Source organism: Rhinopithecus bieti, unplaced genomic scaffold (assembly GCF_001698545.2).
Source record: "Rhinopithecus bieti isolate Rb0 unplaced genomic scaffold, ASM169854v2 scaffold_18354, whole genome shotgun sequence".
NCBI classification, from domain to species: Eukaryota; Metazoa; Chordata; class Mammalia; order Primates; family Cercopithecidae; genus Rhinopithecus; species Rhinopithecus bieti.
Window position 1 is genome coordinate 1,230,998 of NW_016809835.1, and position 20,338 is coordinate 1,251,335.

General features: G+C 40.9%; 3 protein-coding genes across 7 annotated transcripts in view; 1 reads left to right on the plus strand and 2 right to left on the minus strand.

Annotated features, from left to right (window-relative positions):
- Nucleotides 1–8,338, minus strand: part of AK6 (adenylate kinase 6) — a 21,533-nt gene extending 13,195 nt beyond the window's left edge. Inside the window, exons 1-2 of the mRNA XM_017890606.1 lie at nt 8,221–8,338; nt 4,917–5,009 (exon numbers count right to left, since the gene is read on the minus strand). Coding sequence (XP_017746095.1) covers nt 4,917–5,009; nt 8,221–8,248 — 121 coding nt within the window. The 5' untranslated portion in view covers nt 8,249–8,338. The remainder of the gene's footprint in view (nt 1–4,916; nt 5,010–8,220) is intronic.
- Nucleotides 3,156–8,492, minus strand: TAF9 (TATA-box binding protein associated factor 9). Of its 5 annotated transcripts, none has more exons than XM_017890603.1 (3): nt 8,145–8,235; nt 4,917–5,009; nt 3,156–4,170 (listed from the first exon to the last, which is right to left on the minus strand). In XM_017890603.1, the coding sequence occupies exon 3, from the start codon at nt 4,151–4,153 to the stop codon at nt 3,359–3,361; it is 795 nt and encodes a 264-aa protein (XP_017746092.1). In that variant the 5' UTR covers nt 4,154–4,170; nt 4,917–5,009; nt 8,145–8,235; the 3' UTR covers nt 3,156–3,358. The 5 variants fall into 5 exon arrangements, with proteins under 5 accessions (XP_017746092.1, XP_017746091.1, XP_017746094.1 ...); XM_017890602.1 differs by lacking the exon at nt 8,145–8,235 and adding an exon at nt 7,933–8,132; XM_017890605.1 differs by lacking the exon at nt 8,145–8,235 and adding an exon at nt 5,109–5,137.
- Nucleotides 8,493–8,610: 118 nt separating this feature from the next.
- RAD17 (RAD17 checkpoint clamp loader component) overlaps nt 8,611–20,338 on the plus strand; it is a 46,160-nt gene continuing 34,432 nt past the window's right edge. Inside the window, 7 exon segments of the mRNA XM_017890600.1 lie at nt 8,611–8,702; nt 9,778–9,913; nt 10,202–10,305; nt 10,776–10,956; nt 12,547–12,813; nt 13,354–13,369; nt 13,372–13,436. Of these exon segments, the coding sequence (XP_017746089.1) occupies nt 10,948–10,956; nt 12,547–12,813; nt 13,354–13,369; nt 13,372–13,436 (357 nt within the window). The 5' untranslated portion in view covers nt 8,611–8,702; nt 9,778–9,913; nt 10,202–10,305; nt 10,776–10,947.

The window sequence follows — 20,338 nt, forward strand, 5'->3', positions numbered from 1 at the left end:
TTTTTTTTTTTTTTTTTTTTTTTTTTGAGATGGAGTCTCGCTCTGTCTTGCTTAGGCTGGAGTGCAGTGGTGTGATCTCAGGTCACTGCAGCCTCTGCCTCACAGGTTCAAGTGATTCTCCTGTCTCAGCCTCCCGAGTAGCTGGGATTACAGGGGCCCACCACCGTACCTGGCTAATTTTTTGTATTTTTAGTTGAGATGGGGTTTTACCATGTTGGACAGGCTGGTCTTGAACTCCTGATCTTTAGGTGATCCACCCACCTTGGCCTCCCAAAGTGCTGGGATTACAGGCGTGAGCCACCGTGCTAGGCCAAAGTGCTGGAATTTACAGGCATGAGCCACCATGCCCGGCCAGTTTTCTTAAACTTACTTCCCCATCTAATTTTTTTTTTGCCTTGGTTTTGGGAGTAAAGATGACCTCTCTCAATTACTAGTGCAATTCCACATGATCACTAGGATGATACTAAACTTTCAGAAATGTTTAAAACTAGGGTTTTCTTAAAGCTTTGTTTCTTTTTTTCTGACTTTAGTGAGCATCAGAATAAGCCTCATTTCTTTACAGCAAGGTTTCTCAACCTTGTTACTAATGACATTTTGAGTCTGGTAATTGTTATTAGGGGAGACAGGGAACTGTCCTGTGAACTATAGGATCTGTAGTAGAATCCTTGGTCACTAATCACTAGATGCTAGTAGTAAACCTGGCCATCACCTCCCCCTCTATGTGACAACTCAAAACATCTTCACACATTGCTATACCCCCAAAGGGCAAAAATTACCTAGTTGAGAATCACTGCATTATAGATGATTGCCTGGTTTCCCTTAAAATATATCACCACTTGAAGCAAAAATGAGGTTAGCTGCCTCAAAATATTTCCAGATATATTCAAACAAGATTTGGGTTAAAAAATCTGGTATGTCAAACTTTACAAAGTACCTCATCAGGCCAGGCGCGATGGCTAACACGGGTAATCCCAGCACTTTTGGGAGGCCAAGGTGGGAGGATCACTTGAGCCTGGGAATTAGAGACCAGTCTGGGCAACACAGTGAGGCCTTGTGTCTGTAGTCTCAGCTACTGGGGAAGCTGAAGTGGGAGGATCACTTGAGCCCCAGAGACTGAGGTTGCAGTGAAGGGAAATTGTGCCATTGCACTCCAGCCTGGGCCACAGAGCAAGACCCTGTCTCAAACAAACAAACAAACAAAAAAACCCCACAAAGTACCTCCATCAAACTCCATGTCAAGTCAGACCAGAAATCTTTTATCTGGCATTATAGGCAGGAAAAAAAAAAAACCCCACTTTTCCTTTAAGACTTAGATCCCATTTCATGAAATAATCTCACTAATACAAAGACAATGGTTGGGACTATATGCAACTGACTAAAATGGTGTTGAGTACTCGAGGTACACAGAGGCTCTTGTCTGTAATCCCAGCACTTTGGGAGGCTAAGGCAGAAGGATCACTTGAGCCAAGGAGTAAACCAGCCTGGGGAACAAGGCCAGACCCTGTCTCTGTAAAAAAAAAATTTTAAATTAGCCAGGCAGGATGGTGTGTGCCTGTAGTACCAGCTACTAGGGAGGCTGAGGCAGGATGATCACTTGAGCCCAGGAGTTCAAGGATGCAATGAGCTATGATCAGGCCACCACACTCCAGCCTGGGCAACAGAGCAAGACTGTCTTAACCAAATGAAATGGTGTGAGTACTGGTAGGAGAGGACCTAAAGACGAGGAAGACAAGTGCCTTATACTGGATTGTCCTTGGTCTGGTGTCACCATTGCTCTCAATGCTATTAATGCTCTAATTAGTTTAGAAATGTTAAATTAAGTGAAAGTAACATGAGAATGCATGAATGAAATTGACTATTATGTGACTCAGAAATCACTTGCCAAAAATGGTGGTGTTCAACAATGAGGAACAAAACCAGATTTCATAGATATAAAACGTAAAGGCTGGGCTGGGCACAGTGGCTCATACCTGTAATCCCAGCACTTTGGGAGGCCGAGGCGGGTGGATCACGAGGTCAGGAGATTGAGACCATCATGGCTAACATGGTGAAACCCCATCTCTACTAAAAATACAAAAAATTAGCTGGGTATGGTAGTAGGCACCTGTAGTCCCAGCTACTAGGGAGGCTGAGGCGGGAGAATGGCATGAACCCAGGAGGCAGAGCTTGCAGTGAGCTGAGATTGCGCCACTGCACTCCAGCCTGGGCAACAGGCGAGACTCTGTCTCAAAAAAAAAAGAAAGGCCAGGTGTGGTAGCTCACATCTGTAATACCAGCACTTTGAGAGGCCGAGGTGGGCAGATCACTTGAGGCCAGGAGTTCAAGACCAGCCTGGACAACATGGCAAAAGCCCATCTCTACTAAAAATATAAAAATGAGCCAGGTGTGGTAGTACACACCTGTAATTCCAGCTACTTGGGAGGCTGAGGTGTGAAGATCGCTGGAACCTGGGACATGGAGGTTGCAGTGAGCTGAGATTGTGCCACTGCACTCCAGCCTGGGCAACAGAATGAGATTCTGTCTCAGGAAATAAAATAAAATGAAATGGAAAATGAGTATTTGTATGATAGCAAATAAAGATCTAGGTTTCAGAAACTATAACCTTGATAAATTGATGTTCTTTTGGATAAAAAAATTTTTTTTTAATTAAAAAATATAAACTATAACCTAATTATCAGCCCTGGATCAAAAATGAACATGATACTGGCTTATAGTATCAGGAATATGAAAAACAAAGATGCTCAAAATTAACCTGCAAAAGAGACACTGATAATTTTTTTTTTAAAAAGTGGAGACATACTGGGAGACACTAAGGGTCCTTAATATAACCAAAGGGACAGAAAAATGGGACCTAGGAAGTTGGACAATTGAGGAAGATAATCAAAGCAGGTTAAGAATTCACTATGAATAAAAATCCTGACCAACTGGTCTCTCTGAAGAGGAGTCATGGTTATACTTCAGCAACTGAGAGAACAGATCACAAGAGTGACGTACACCAGAGATCATACTATGATCTATATATCTGAAGACACTTGAGACATTCTAGTGGTCAATAGACTATAGTACTGCAAGTTGCTGCAACTGTCAACTGTTACTCCTCTTGGTGACAACAGGGAGAAAATTGCTTTTAAAAACAACTGCCAAAGCACCAACAATCAAAGTAATGAATGACAACTTTATTTTCTTACACTTTTAAGGCTGATGAAAACCTTCATTTCAATTGAAAAGTATAGTAACTATTTACTCATTAAATATTACTGAAGTTTTCTAAAACACAACTTGAAAACATCCAGCATGCATGTTTAATATCAGTACAATGAATTCAAGACCAAGTATACATGTTACATGCAAGGCTAGATTACAAATTATCATAGTCATCATCATCATCATCGTCATCATCATCATCTTCACGTTTTCTTTTCAATGCATTTGATGATTCATTGGCAGTATTTTGTGATGACACCATATTAGTGGTAATAAGAATGTTTTTGGACCCAATTAATGATGGATTAATCAGAACATTCTGAACTGCTGAGGTTGCAGGAATTGAAGCTTTTACAGCTGGAGACTGCGAAGTAGGCATCTGTACTGTAAACCTTTGACCTGTGAGGGACATGGGAGTCCCTACTTTAGTTGAAACAGACATGGTCTGTGGGGTTGGTGTGCCTAGTGTGGGAGTACTTGGTCTGCTAGTAACTGAACCAACACTTAACCGCGGGACTGTTATTCTTCCCGCAGAAGTTGATGCCTTTTTCTGTAAAGATTTCAGCCTATAGTTTGGAGCTGTTAAGCAATATCTATCAGGTGGCAACCTAGGACCTGAATATGGCTTGATCAGTGGCAAAGGGGTTTGATTTCTTTGCCTTGCGATATCTAATAAAAAATCTCTTGGGGGAGGAGAGGTAAAAGACTGGTCAGCGCGGCACTGGATTGCCAATCGCACATCATCTGCATCAACGGTAGCTTTCTTAGCATGGCTTGAATAAATTTTTGCATCATCTAGAATTGTGGTCACATATCGGAAGGCAAACTCCAACATCTGATTTATAACTCTTGGCTCATATTCTGTAATCCCCATATCCTTCAGGATTTGTGCCATCATCTGTGCATCTTTCGGCATGCTCTTGGGAGAAGCCATCTTGCCAGACTCCATGATATCCGATGATCAGACTTTAGATCATTTGAAAAAAATATGTACATTAGATCAATCTGAAATAGTTACTTTAGTAGCAACTGTCAGGAACTTAAAAAAATTTTTAATCTATGTTAAACTGTAAAAAATTTTTAAAAATTTAAACCATATGTTTTCTTAATTTTAATGAGGCATACTTAAAGTCCCTTTAATTTATTGAGTTCCTACCATGTACAAATCATTGTCAACTATAAAAAGATGAAGACACAAATAAGGGAGTGATAAAAGATTAGGGGAAAACAGGGTAAAATAAATAAAAACATCTATCATCTTAGAATATATGCAGTTGCATGCAAACCTCACACTAATCTAAGATACCATAGCATAGTCATGTACTACACCTGAGCTCAAAACAATCTCTTTCCAGTGAGACCAATACACTCACTGTGTTCATATATATGTTCAGCAGTACCAAACCTTTGTTTGCTCAACTTGAAAACATTCTCCTTATTCACAGTCTACCTCTCCGAAATCCAGTCTCTTCATAGAAGCCTTCCCAACTATTCACAAGAATTGCTAGCCATTTTCAAGGCGGAAGGGAAAATGCTCAAAATAACCAGGACATAGCATTAGACACTTAATATTTCTGTGGATTCCCTAAAAGAGTATATATTCTTTAATGGCAATCTCGGTTTTTTGTACCTTCTGACAATACCCAGCACTAACACTCCACTATCAGACTTAAAAAAAAACAAAACAAATCTAACACCAAAGTGTCCCTTACCTTCTCGAGCTAAATCACCAACATTAATGTATTTCAGTCCCGATTTTGACGCAAGTTCTTTGCCTAGTGTAGTTTTTCCAACCCCTGGTGTACCTGTAAGACAAGCCACAGAAAAACACTGTGAAATACTACTTATCACACTGTAGCCCACCTTGTGCCCTTCCTTTTTTTATTTTTGAGGCAGAGTCTCACCTGGCCTCTGCCCTTAAAGATCTTGACGACTGAAATGAAAAATTTCCTAATTAGCAATAATATGTTAAAATTTTTTTTTTTTTTGAGACGGAATTTCGCTCTTGTTGCTCAGGCTGGAGTGCAGTGGTGCGATCTTGGCTCACTGCAATCTCCACCTCTCAGGATCAAGCGAGTCTCCTGCCTCAGTCTCCTGAGTAGCTGAAATTACAGGTGCCCGCCACCAGGCCCAGCTAATTTTTGTTTTTTTTTTTTTCTTTTGAGACGGAGTCTCGCTCTGTCGCCCAGGCTGGAGTGCAGTGGCCAGATCTCAGCTCACTGCAAACTCCGCCTCCCAGGTTTACGCCATTCTCCTGCCTCAGCCTCCCGAGTAGCTGGGACTACGGGTGCCCGCCACCTTGCCCGGCTAGTTTTTTGTATTTTTTAGTAGAGACGGGGTTTCACCGTGTTAGCCAGGATGGTCTCTATCTCCTGACCTCATGATCCGCCCGTCTCAGCCTCCCAAAGTGCTGGGATTACAGGCTTGAGCCACCGCGCCCAGCCAATTTTTGTATTTTTAATAGAGACAGGGTTTCACCATATTGGCCAGGCTGGTCTCAAACTCACGTCATCTGCCCACCTAGGCCTCCTAAAGTGCTGGGATTACAGGCGTGAGCCACCATGCCTGGCCATATGTAAATTAGCATGTACTACGACCTAATAAAAATTTCCAAAGCTAACTGAATGTCAGAATATTACCCAGTGTATTGATTCTCCAGGGGTGGGGCTCAGCAAATTCTGATGCCAATTCAAACTACCCGCTGCTACCATGGAACTGCTCAGAATAAAATTAACCACCTCGTGCTGGGCGCAGTGGCTCACGCCTGTAATCACTGCACTTTGGGAGGCCAAGGCAGGAAGATCATGAGGTCGGGAGATCAAGACCCATCCTGGCCGACATAGTGAAACTCCATCTCTATGAAAATACAAAAATTAGCCGGGCGTGGTGGTGCATGCCTGTAATCCCAGCTACTCAGGAGGCTGAGGCAGGAGAATCCCTTGAACCAGGTGGTTGGAGGATGCTGTGAGCCGAGGTCACGCCACAGCACTCCAGCGTGGCGACAGAGACTCCGTCTCCAAAAAAAAAAAAAAAAAAATTAGCCACCTCGAATCAATTACAATAATTTATTTACCTTTTTCTTTTTTTAAAGTCAAGATAACTCTTTGTTACCCAGGCTGGAGTGCAGTGGAACTTGGCTCACTGGAGCCTCCACCTCCTGAGCTCAAGCAATCCTATCTCAGCCTGTTCAGTAGCTAGGACCATAGGTATGCACCAGCATGCCCTGGTTAATTTTTGTAGAGACAGGGTTTGGCTATGTTGCCTAAGCTAAGCTCAAATTCCTGAGCTCAAGCCATCCCCCCACCTCCACCTCCCAAAGTGCTGGGATTTACAGGCATGAGCCTGTAAATGCTTTAATTTACAGGCTCATTTGCTTGGCCTATTTGCTTTAATTTAAAAAGATTTAAAAACCATTCATGGCCAGGTGTGGTGGCTAACGCGTGTAATCCCAACAATTTAGGAGGACAAGGCGGGAGGATCACTTAAGCTCAGGAGTTCGACACCAGCCTGGCCAACATAATGAGACTCTGTCTCAAACAAAACAAAACAAAACTGTTCATGCTAAAATGTAAGCAGTCTGAAAGACACCATATTACCTCTGACCCCCTGCACCCTTCCCTAGAGATAACCACTGTAAACCAGTTTCCTATACAGATAGGTATATATTCCCAAAAAAACCCTATTTATGTTTGCATATAAATGTACATGTACGTACATACTCTTTGTAATAAATACAACATATATTCCCTTGTACATAAATGACAATACTATATACATTGTTCTTTACCTTCCCCTTCTGATACCTATTATAATTACATTTCAAGATCATCAAATTCATAATTTTCAGCTATTCAGGTTTAACATCCCTGAAATTAAACTTGAGCATAAACATAACAGGGATAATACAGTTCCCATATCTAGGAGAATAACAGTCATCCCAAGTCCACTATAATACACCAAGTCTGAAGTCTGGACTCAACATGTTTTCAATAAAATGCTCACATTTCATTGTCAAGACATTTTCAATAAAATGTTTTGACAATGACTTAATAACCAGGGCACTATGTTTGATCCACGCAAAAAGATGTAAAAATCTTCCGCTTAAGGAATCTAAAATGCTAAACATTATTTGTGGGGTGGTTAATCTGCATCTCTCAGAAACAGACATGTCTTGTGTGCTGCCAACAATCTTACGTTTGGGTGAATGATGTAACTGTACTGTTTCCACAGAGCCTTTTCTGTACGTTGCAATAAAATCTACATGCATTAGATTTTTCCACGAATGGCCTACAATTTAATAAACACTTTCAGGACTAAACGGCTAGCAAAAATATTCGTTAAAGTCGTTATGCAGCATTTCAGTTCTCTTTACTGATAACACGCACCCTGAGTATGGCTTCAAAGACCCACTCCTACGCGAGAAACGACCCGAAATGCTCACTAGATGCCCTCCTTTTAAGGGGCGGGGGGAGCCTCTGATGTAACTCAACAAAAGCATACAGTAATTTCGTCACGCCACAAACATCTGAACTCATTTACCGAAATCTAATCTGAGGCGTTTATCAGAAGCAAAGGAAAAAATAAAATACGGCCCACGGAGGCCTACGGAGTGAGGCACCCACCATTAATGGCACTACCGGGAAGCAGATATGGCCTTACGTTATTTCCCTGAAAACCTCAAAGCCTACCCTGCCAAAGAATTAACAACCCATTTTACAAACGAAATACCAGATTCAGAAAGACTAAGCAGGCCGCCAAGCAGGAGAGCTGGATCTGCCGACCTCTCTTCACCTCCCCCGGGAGCCTCAGGCCAACGGAATTAACGTTCCGCGTCCCCTCCCCCGCCTGCCGCAACGCCCGTGAGGGTCGGCTCCCGGGACGCTGACAACCGCCTCGTGGCCCTCTGCCGGCCTCCGAAGACGGCACTGAGAAGCTCCTACCTGGGCGCCCGATGCCCAGAACACTCCGCGCCCCTCGCCTGCCCCCGCCCAGCCCCTCCCGGCCGCGCGCCCTGACCGGTGAGCAGGATGTTCGGAAGCAACATGGTCCCCGCGGCGACGGCTCCGGGCGCCTAACTCACGTGCCCTTTGCTCTACGGGGAGGAGCCGGAAGGGGCGGGCGGCAGCAAAAGCCCATGGCCCCAAGGGCCTCGAGGCCTACCGCGGCGCCCCTAGCCTGTCCCGGCGACCCAGCCGCGGCCCACTGGTTACCTCACTTTCGATGACACATTTCCATCGCAAAGTTGGAGGGTGGGCATAACTCGGGTCGGTACTTCGGGTCAGGCAGTGCGCTGGATGTCTAAGTAACACACTCCTTCGGAGGTCCCCGCCCTTCGCTTGCGTCGCTGATGCGCCGACCAGTCTGGAAGGTCCCCGGGAGGCCGTACCTCCGAGAGGCTCTGCGTAAAGCCCGGGTAGGGCCAGGTGGCTGCCTTTTCACCTAGGGTAGACCTTGGTCGCCTCATCTGTTTGCCCAAAAGGGGATGCAGCTCCGGGAAAGTAAGGCCGCCGCGGCTGCGGCTATATTATGTGTATGTCTTAGAGACGCGAGTCTATCTGCCTTCGAGCTTTGCTGGGCTCTCGTCGCTCCTCCTCCCGACCCGCCCATCCCATCCGGGGATGAGAAGATTGAGGGTGCAAAGCCCTGTCCCGCAGCGGGGATTTGCGAGCTCAACCCGGCACCCCACTGATTATAGGATTACGTTGAACGAATATTTGAGTTTAGTATTCCCTGTTCACTGTGTGGGGTGGTGGTGGGTCGGCTAGGAATAGTCTTGAAGGTCTGCCTCTGACATCTCATTTCAGGAACCTGGCATCTTCAGGGACAGTTATTTGTTTTTTAGAGGAGGTAATTGTCAATCTTGTTTTCAAGGGTGAATAGAGCCCTGACTGTGACAATAGTCTTCTTTTCTTTTGGGGGGGTCGGAGTCTCACTCTTGTCGCCCAGGCTGGAGTGCAACCTCCGCCTCCCGGGTTCAAGTGATTCTCCTGCCTTAGCCTCCCGAGTGGCAGGGATTACAGGCGCCCACCACCACGCCCGGCTAATTTTTGCATTTTTAGTAGAGATGGGGTTTCACCATGTTTTGGCCAGGCTGGTCTCGAACTCCTGACCTCAGGTGATCTTCCCGCCTTGGCCTCCCACAATGCTGGTATTACAGGCGTGAGCCACCGCGCCCAGTCCCCGCTCTGCATCTTTTATTTTGAGCTACAAACTATATTTACTCAGATAGATGTTTTTTTTCCACTTGTGTACCTTTTGAAACGTCACAGTCTCTAATCGTGAACGATTTGGGGCAGAGGGCTGAACAATGTGTTTTCTAGTGTGTTGGGGTGTTTATAGGCTATGTGTGCCTCCAAACTGTAAAATAGTCCAGTATACTTTCCGGTGTATAAGTTTGTAGGCCTTAAAATTTTCTTCTGGCTAACTTAAAATTGTTGAATTCACTAGTTTTGCATAAACGTTTAAGCATTTGAAAACACGGTTGAAAACCACAGTGTTACCGAGAAATGTTCTAATAACGTATTCAAATGAAAACAAAAATTTTACAGTAAGACTTAAATTCTTCGTCCACAGCAAGTGAATTCATGGTATTTTACTTTTTTGGGAAATATTGGAAATGAAGAACTGCAACTGTAATTTGAAATAAGGAAAACTTTGATTTTCAGTATAAAAATTGCTCAAATAAAATTGCCAATTTTAATGACGAAAGGTAAGTACATAGTATGTGTGGTTTTTTCTGTTTTTCCTCTGATACATCATTGAGTTGGTGTGAAAAACTCTGATAGTAACACCACAAGTAGATTATTTGATACAGTTATAGTCATTAAAAGTAAAATTATTTTAGAATTTTGATTTCTTGTATCACTTAAATTTACTGTTCCTTTTCACTAGTTCTTGAGCCTTTATTGTGTTGTTGATTATATCAGTATACATTTATTACTATAATTCTGCAATTAGAGTTTTTCTTCATTTGAGGGCTTCTTTTTTTCCCCCCTAGGTGAATTATAGTTTAATGTACTACAGGTCCTGAACTACGGATGGGAACTATTACAGTTTATAATGTCAAAAACTTTTCTTAGACCAAAGGTATCTTCCACAAAGGTATGATACACTAGAATGGCCATGTAATAATTGCCTTAAAATAAATTTTTATACATATTCTTAATAACTTATTACTGCTATCAAAGTAATAGAGCCCAGTATCTATTGTAATTAATGATTTAAGCAAGTCTGGTAATAAGTTGTGAAACAAGTGTTCTCTAAAAGTACAACCTTAGTTTTGAAAAAGTGTTTTACAGTCCCAGTCACAAAGGCTGAAAACATTTGAATGAAAGAACATAGAAGAGAGAAATATGAGTGGTAGTTGGTGTTATAGCTTAACCAAAAGCCCTACTTCTTAGAAGTAATGTGATTCAGTGTGTCAGTTCTCAGCAAGATAGGGGTTAAAGTGGAATGGGGGTCAGACAGTTTCATGCATGCAGGGTAGCTATTTCCCTAAGTGGTGGCTCTAAATTTTCTTGGATGTTAAGTAAATTACTTAACTTTGCTGTTTATCTTTCTCTTTTTTCTAGTATATGGGAGTCCACATTTATGTAAGAAATGAAATTATAAAATGTATAAATAATTTGCAAATCAGAATTGCTGTCAAAAGGTTTATAATGAAAGATATTTTCATACACTCAAAAATATAGAGGAAAGGGGCCAAAATTATAGTACCAGTCACAGTCTTTTGATGAGGACGAAATGAATCAGGTAGCTATGACTGAAATTTTTTCCAGTGGTCTTCGTTTTTTAATCCACTGCCAATAATATTCCTAACTCTCTGTCTTAAGAGTGAAGTGTGACTTAGCATTTGTAAAGTATTTGTAAGCCCTAAATTGCCTCCTCTAAGCCTACTTTCAGCTCCAACTTCTGGTTCGTTTTCTTCAAGAGAGGAACATTGTCTAATTAGTAGCTCACAACTATGGCTGAGTATTCTTGAAGGAAAACATAACTTGGTTTCTTTTTGTTAGCCAGGCAGTAGATTCTACAACCAGATCTGAAGCTATTTTTTTCTAGATTAATGCTATTAGAGTGTTAAGAAATCTAGTAAAACTTTCTAATTTCTAATTATTTGTAATAATTAACTAATAATTTCTAATTTTTAGCAAAAAAAAAAAAACAACGGGTCTCACTCTGTTGCCCAGGCTGGAGTGCAGTGGGGTGACCATGGTTCACTGCAACCTTGACCTCCCAGGCTCAAGTGATTCTCCCACCTTAGCCCCCCAGGTAGCTGGGAATACAGGTGTGCGCCACCATGCCTGGCTAATTTTTTATTTTTTGTAGGGTTGGGGTCTCCCTGTGTTATGCTAGCTGTTCTGAAACTCCTGGGCTCAGCAATCCTACTGCCTGTATCTCTGAATATGCTGGAATTATAGGTGTGAGCCACTACACCCAACCATTACTAGGTGTTTCTGAGTGACAGTTCCCCCGTGAAAAGCCTGCCTCAATTATAAAAATATTAGTTGCTTCTTGCACTGAAGAAAAATAAAATCCAGTCATAATTACAGATTGCAACGTTATGATCCTTGGTCTATATCTTCACTAAGTCTTAAAGCTGATATGGATTATTTGGATATATGAAATGGTTCTTAGTTTGTGAATGTATTAACCTGGCCAAGGCAGATGTGTTACTCTTACTGCTATTTCTGTTAAATTATTATCATTTGTTTATTTTGTTTTGCTTTTTTTAATAGGTAATTTTAATATTTATGTTTCAATCCTACAGAGTTAAAAAAATCGTTCTAGTCTTTATGCTGGGAAGATTACAATTAATAAAAATAAGTTTATGTTCTTTACTCCTTTAAGGTCAAGTAGACAAGTATGCACTTGCACTTACTGCAAAGTAGAAAACAACTATTACAGAGAGAGTTTTATTTAAAAGAGTTAATTTGTAAGATTTTTAGGCCGTGTATGGTGGCTCATACCTGTAATCCCAGCTCTTTGGGAGGCTGAGGTGAGAGGATCGCTTGAGCCCAAGAACTGTTTGAGACCAGCCTGGGTAACATGGCAAAAACCCATCTCTACAAAAAGTACAAAAAAATAGTTGGGCATGGTGGTGCATGCCTATAGTCCCAGTTACTCAAGAGGCTGAGGCTAGAGGATTGCTTGAGCTGAGATTATACCACTGCACTCCAGCCTGGGTGACAAAGCCAGACCCTGTCTCAAAAAAAAATTTTATTTTTTTTTTAGTTTTAAAGGTTATAAATTTATGAGTATGCTGTTTCCAGAGTAGTTCAGTTATTTAGGGGAATAGATGGGAGAAAATGTGATTATATTTACATGATTTCTTTTTTTTTTCAGGTAACAGACTGGGTCGACCCGTCATTTGATGATTTTCTAGAGTGTAGAGGCATCTCTACTATTACTGCCACGTCATTAGGCGTGAATAACTCAAGTCATAGAAGAAAAAATGGACCTTCCACATTAGAAAGTAGCAAATTTCAAATTTCCAGCGAGAAAAGAGGACAATCTGTCTTCCTTAGAACCAGATTTATGAGTTTAGAAATTCAAAGAATCTCCTGTCTTGAAAATGAACCATGGGTGGATAAATATAAACCAGAAACTCAGGTACTGAAAAGCATGCAGACATCTACATAATTTAATTTCAGGGTGCATAAGGGTGGATGGGAAGCAGAGAGATGTACATTTTCAGATTTTTCTACTTATAAGACTCTTTCTAAGTGGTTAGAAAAAATTTGATTTTTTTATTTTCCAAGGGCTCAGATTTTTCTCATAGTTACTCTGAAGTTGTATTATATAGTTGTCCTTGAACTTTAATTTAATCCCTGACACAGATGTGATCTTTTTAAAATTATTTGTACTAAATGTAATACTCCGTTCTACTGTCTTCTCAAAATGTATTTCTGAATTTTAAAAAATGTTATAACAACAAACTTGCTAAAATTATCATACAGAGTTATCAACTTAAGAATGTAATTTTCCATAATAGTATAAAATTCAAGTATAATCAAAAGGACCATTTTATTATATAGATTGTTACTGATTTGCTACTTCTTTTCATTAATAATGCTTAGGTTCATATGTGCTGATGTACCAAAAAAATCTTCAGTTAAGAAGTTTTGTTTTAAATTTGAAATTTTGTTGTAGCATGAACTTGCTGTGCATAAAAGAAAATTGAAGAAGTTGAAACCTGGTTAAAAGCTCAAGTCTTAGAAAGGCAGCCAAAACAGGTAAGAAATGTGTTTTTAAATATTTAACGTCAAGTATTTTTCTTACAGTGTGTTGTTAGAAGTTAAAGTTTTATGGTGATTTTGCTCAAAACAAGTCTAGATCTCTTCCAGTAGAAAGCTCCCTATTGGGGCGTGGTGACTCATGCCTGTAATCCTGGCACTTTGGGAGGCCAAGGCGGGAGGATCACTTGAGCCCAGGAGTTCGAGAGCAGCCTGGGCAACATAGGGAGACTCTGTCTCTACAGCTAATTAGCTGGGCATTGTGCATGCCACTGGTCTCAGCTACCTGGGAGGCTGAGGTGGGAGGATCGCCTGAGCCCAGGAGGTGGAAGCTGCAATGAGCTGTGATCACACTAGTACACTCTAGCCTGGGCAACAGAGCAATACCAAAAACCATAAAAAAAAAAAAAAAAAAAGGCGATAAAAAAGCTTCCTGACTTTACTACTTCCAACTTGACTAAAAGACCCAGAGACTTTGAGTTTTCCCCTTTATTTGTAACTCTTTTTCTTTATGTCTTATTGTTAGCATAAAGAATCAGTAAACCAATTAGGGTACTAGTGTATTTAGCACATCGGATTATCTCAGGCTGAGGAAAGCAGGCAAATTACATACTAGTTTCTCTACTAAATATAGCCCAAAACAGTCATTATTTATTTTAGACTGATACTTTTTGTTTCACTTCCTTACTGCACAATTACCCTGAACCTCCAAGGTAAAATATTCTCTCCTTCCATCAGTCTCTCTTTTAAATGTTTTATTTTGAGATTTTCAAGCACAAAAGAAAATAAAATAATAAAATACTCATATATACAGAATATACTCACTGTTTCCCACTTAAGTATTTTAAAGTAAATTGTAAACATTGTGACATTTCAGTTAGACTTTTAGAGACTTCAGTATGTCTCTGTGTTTTAAAAAAAAAAAAATTATTTTCCTAATTAATTATGCATACCATTATTCTCTCTAACAAAATTAACCAGGATGCCCTAATGCTATCTAATGATCAATTCATATTCACGTTTCTGCATTTGTCCCCAAAATGTCTTTTGTAGCTGGTTTGTTTCAAACAGGATGTAATCAAGGATCGAACGTTGCATTTGGTTGTTATATCTCTTAGGCATTTTTTTTTCCCCTGAATCCAGTAATAGTTTACTAACCCTTTCTTTTTCTCCATGGCACTGACTTATGAAGGAGACCAGGCCGATTGACTTGTGGAAGTCTCACACTGCATTTGTTAGGTCGTTTCCTCCTAATGATGATTAACTTGTTCTTCTATCCTGCATGTCCTATAACCTAAAATTTTGAATCAAGGGCTTGATTAGACTCAAGTTGAACATTTTTGGAAGAATAAAGGTCATGGTATATGTTGTATAGTGTGTCAAGTTGGAAAGTATTTGTGGTTCTCCTGCTAGCTTAAGTTTGGTCACTAAAGAGGTGACCGTCAAAAATCTTCATTGTAGAGTAACTTTCCCTCACAACTGGCACATAATCCATGGGGAGATACTGTGGCAGCATGTGAATGCCCAGTTCTCCATCAATCGTCCACCTAAGTGCTGTAGCTTCAATTTTCAACCCTTGCCTGAATCACTTATTTTATTAGGGTTGTAAAATAGTGATTTTCTTGTAGTTCTGTTATTTCTACAGTTATCACTGACATTTTTCTACAAAGAAAAGTTTGCCATCACTAGCTAGGGTTGTTTAGTTACCTTGAAATACATTTCCAACTAGAAAGGCAGGATGAGTTTTGTATCTTTTCCTTTTTAAAAAAATAGGCTTTTATTTTTGGAGCAGTTTTAGGTTCACAACCAAATTGAGTAGAAGGTACAGAGATATCCCACATATGCCCTGCCCCGACACATGCATAGCCTTTTCCCTTTACTAACCTTCCCCTACCAGAGTAGTACATTTGTTAAAATTGATGAACCTACATTGACACATGACTAATACCTAGAGTCCGTTGTTTACATTAGGTCTTTCCTTTAGTTTTCAACTTTGAGATGAAGGAGTTGGTGTTTTAGTTGCTTTGATGGTAACAGATCGTTCTCTTTTCTTTTTTTTTTTTTTTGAGATAGAGTCTCGCTTTGTCGCACAGGCTGGAGTGCAGTGGCGTGATCTTGACTCACTGCAGCCTCTGCCTCCTGGATTCAAGCATTTCTCCTACCTCAGCCTTTGGAGTAGCTGGAATTACAGGTGCGCACCACCACACCCAGCTAATTTTTGCATTTTTAATAGAGACAGGGTTTCACCATGTTGGCCAGGCTGGTCTCGAACTTCTGACTTCAGGTGATCTACCTGCCTTGGCTTCCCTAAGTGTTGGGATTGCAGGTGTGAGTCATCACACCCAGCCGATCCTTCTCTCTTGAACTAAGCTCCTTTCTCTCTGGCCTGTGGATCTGAACCTTTTGGTTTAGAGCTGAGATCATGAATTCAAGATGGATTTTAAGTGTCATCATTGGTATTCCTCTGATTCATAGAAATCTCATCTCTCTTCTCCAAATACAGATTTTTGGGCAGTCTATCTGACACACCTCTTACATCCAAGCTTTTCCTCATTGATTTGTTTTTGGTCAGCTCAGCTAATAGTTTTATTTTCAGTGTCCATTGTGTTTTCTCACTTAGCAATACTCTGTCAGTATAAACATTATCATGTCATAAACCTACGGTGGTGTTACTATTATTATTCTACCAGTTGGATAAACTTAGGTATATATGTACCTATACATATATATATATAGGTATTGGGAAAATTATTTTCTTTATGGTTTCAAAAGTTTTCCCCCTAAGCAGTTGGACTTTAATCATATACTCTATTTATTTGTTTATTAACTTTTTAGAGACAAGATCTTGCTAAAGACAGTTGCCTACACTGGATTGCAGAGGTGCTATCATAGCTCACTGCAGCCTTGAACTCCTGGGCTCAAGCAGTCCTCCCACCTCAGCTTCCCGAGTAGCTGGGAACTACAAGCGTGTGCCATCACATCTGGCTAATTTTTAAAAACAATTTTGTAGAGATGGGGTCTTACGGTGTTGCCCATGCTGGTCTTGAATTCCTGGCCTCAAGTACACCTCCCACCTTGGCATCCCACAGTGCCAGAATTAATAGGCATGAGCCACACCATGCCTGGCCCAAATCACTTACCCTTTATTTTACAGAAGTTTCAGTGATGTCAGTAATTAGAAAACATTTTATTCAGAAAATTGGTAAGATCTAGATTTATCAATGGGCAAACTAAATTTACTTTTCAAAATTTATTTTAAGTACAATATACCAAATATTTGCAGAGTTTAATTTTTCAGGACAACTTCTTTCCTTCAGAATTCAGTAAAACTCTGTTACAGTGTAGACAAATGGGATTAACAAAAGTCTTCACGTTATAATGTGCTGATAAGAAACTACCTACTAGTTCTCTTACTGAAAGGGAAACTTGCTATGTGGCAATACCCACTCTGTCAGAAAACAGACACGTAAGTATATTATTACATGAGAAAAATGTATAGTACCTGTGCATAGGCTTCTTTTTCTTTGTAAAGAAGTGATCTGTCTGGTATTATAGTTATCATTATTCAAGGTAGTTATGTTCTGTAAAGTTGCTGAATTAGTAAATACTGAACCATTATTTCTAAGAAAAACACTAAATTAGGTTTCTGCAAACCTCTGGTTACAACATTTTGTCAACCCATCAATATATAGCCTTGTTGTATATGTGTTTTTGTTTAAAGTTATTTAATGTTCAGTCATGCTTCAGTTAGTGATGGGGATGCATTCTGGGAAATACATCATTAGGTGATTTCATTGTTGTGAGAATATCGTAGAGTGTACTTACACAAACCTGTGGTATAGCCTATAGCCTGCTCTCCACATAGGCTATATTTTGCTCCTGTGCTACAAACTTGTATAGCATGTTACTGTATTAAATACTGTAGGCAGTTATAACACAGTGGGAACTATGTGTGTAAATAAATATACCTAAACCATACCATTACAAAGTACAGTAAAAAGGCCAGGCTCGGTGGCTCACGCCTATAATCCAGCACTTTGGGAGGTCAAGACGGGTGGATTACCTGAGGTAAGGAATTCAAGACCAGCCTGACCAACATGGTGAAACACCATCTCTACTAAACATACAAAAATTAGCCAGGCATGGTGGTGTGTGCCTGTAGTCCCAGCTACATGGGAGGCACAAGAATCACTTGAAACCGGGTGGCGGAAGTTGCAGTGAGCTGAAGATAGTGCCACTGCACCCCAGCCTGGGCAACAGAACGAGACTGTGTCTCAAAAAAATAAAAAGAAAAATGTTTGGTAAAAACATGGTTATAAAAGATAAAAAATGTTATTATAGATTTATATAGGGAACTTACCATGAATGGAGCTTGGACTGGAAGATGGTTAAGTCAGTGAGTGTGAGTGGTTAGTGACAGTCTAAGACATTACTGCACACTACTATAGACTTTTATAAACATTGTACACTTAGGCTACACTAAACTTAAAAAGTTTTTTATTTAATAAACCTTCACTAGAAAAGTTCCACTCATGGAACTTTTTGTAAATGCCATGTTAAGGACATTATGTAACTTTTTTACTTAAGAAACTTTTAGATTCCTTCATAATAACACTTAGCTTAAAACACAAATAAATGGTACGGCTGTACAAAAATATTTTCTGTCTTTATATCTTTATTCTATAAACTTTTTTTGTATTAAAAAAATTTTAAGCTTCTTTTAAAATTAAAAATGAAGACACAAACACACATATTAGCCTAGGCCTACACAGGGTTAGGATCATTAATAGCACTGTCTTCCACCTCTACATCTTGTCCACTGGAAGGTTTTCAGAGGCAGCAACACGTAAGGAGCTGTCGTCTCTTACGACAACAGTGCCTTCTGCAGTACCTCCTGAAGGACTTGCCTGAGGCTGTTTTATAGTTAACTTTTTTTTTTTTTTTTTTGAGATGGAGTCTCGCTCTGTCGCCCAGGCTGGAGTGCAGTGGCCGGATCTCAGCTCACTGCAAGCTCCACCTCCCGGGTTCACGCTGTTCTCCTGCCTCAGCCTCCCAAGTGGCTGGGACTACAGGCGCCCGCCACCTCGCCCGGCTAGTTTTTTTTGTATTTTTTTAGTAGAGACAGGGTTTCACTGTGTTCGCCAGGATGGTCTCGATCTCCTGACCTGGTGATCTACCCGTCTCGGCCTCCCAAAGTGCTGGGATTACAGGCTTGAGCCACCGCGCCCGGCCAACTTTTTTTTTTTTTTTTTGAGACAGAGTTTCACTCTTGTTGCCCAGGCTGGAGTGCAGTAGCTGGCGCAATTTCGGCTCACTGCAGCCTCCGCCTCCCTGGTTCAAGTGATTCTCTTGCCTCAGCCTCCTGAGTAGCTGGGATTACAGGAGTGCACCACCACGCCCGGGTAGTTCTTGTATTTTTAGTAGAGACGGGGTTTTACCATATTGGCCATGCTGGTCAACTCCTGACCTCAGATGATCCACCTGCTTCGGCCTCCCAAAGTGCTGGGATTATAGGCATGAGCCACCATGCCTGGCCAACTTTTTTTTTTTTTTTTATAAGAACAAGTAGATTCTAATAATAAAGATATGGCACTGTAAATACATAAACCAGTAACATAGTTGTTTATTATAACTGTGAAGCATTATATATTACACATAATGAGATATACTTGTTACATTTTTATACAGCACAGTAGGTGTGTGTACACCAGCATTACCACAAACGTGAATGATGTTTTGCATTATTATTACTAGGAATTTTTCAACTCCACTATAATTTTATGAGACTACTGTTTATATGTGGTCCATCATTGACTGAAAGTTGATTATCTGGCACCTGACTGTATATTGTTGATCCATATAATTTGAACTCATGGTGAACAGCACTATAACTCACGCACTGCCCTTTTCAAAAGTGGAACAGGCTGTCTTTGTCCAAGGTACATAGGTTCTTTTTTTTTTTTTTTTTTTTGAGGCGGAGTCTCACTCTGTCGCCCTGACTGGAGTGCAGTGGACTGGAGTGCAGTGGCCGGATCTCAGCTCACTGCAAGCTCCGCCTCCTGGGTTTATGCCATTCTCCTGCCTCAGCCTCCCGAGTAGCTGGGACTACAGGCGCCCGCCACCTCGCCCGGCTAGTTTTTGTATTTTTAGTAGAGACGGGGTTTCTATAGTCCCACTTGGTCAGGAGGCTGAGGTGGAAGAATCGCTTCAGCCTGGGAGGTGGAGGCTGCAATAAGCCAAGATTGTGCCACTGCACTCCATCCTGGGCATTAGAGTGAGATCCTGTCTCAAAAGAAAAAAGAAAAGAAAAGAAACGTATTTACCAGAGATAGGACTCTAATGAGAGACTAGAGATTGTTAATCCCAGTAACATTCCCTCATACTGTAAATTTGATTTAAAAAAAAAAAGTTAAAGCTACAGAAATATCAAAAGATTTCCTACATACTGTGGTAGGCTATAATTCTTGCTTATTTGTTTTTCTTTAATAAGAACCTATGGGCCGGGCGCGGTGGCTCAAGCCTGTAATCCCAGCACTTTGGGAGGCCGAGACGGGCAAATAACGAGGTCAGGAGATCGAGACCATCCTGGCCAACACGGTGAAACCCCGTCTCTACTGAAAATACAAAAAATTAGCCGGGCGTGGTGGCGGGCGCCTGTAGTCCCAGCTACTCGGGTGGCTGAGGCAGGAGAATGGCGTGAACCAAGGAGGTGGAGCTTGCAGTGAGCCAAGATTGCGCTGCTGCACTCCAACCTGGGTGACAGAGCAAGACTCCGTCTCAAAAAAAAAAAAATATATGAGTTCAAGTAACCTCTAAAAATCTTTGTTTTAGACATCACCTCCCTAATTTAGCCAAAGTGTGGTTGTTTTAATTTGGCTACTAAGTAGTCCTTGGGAGGGACA

What these genes read in the sequence shown, in the direction of transcription:
- TAF9 (XM_017890603.1), bottom strand. Translation starts at nt 4,153, where the DNA reads ATGGAGTCTGGCAAGATGGCTTCTCCCAAGAGCATGCCGAAAGATGCA.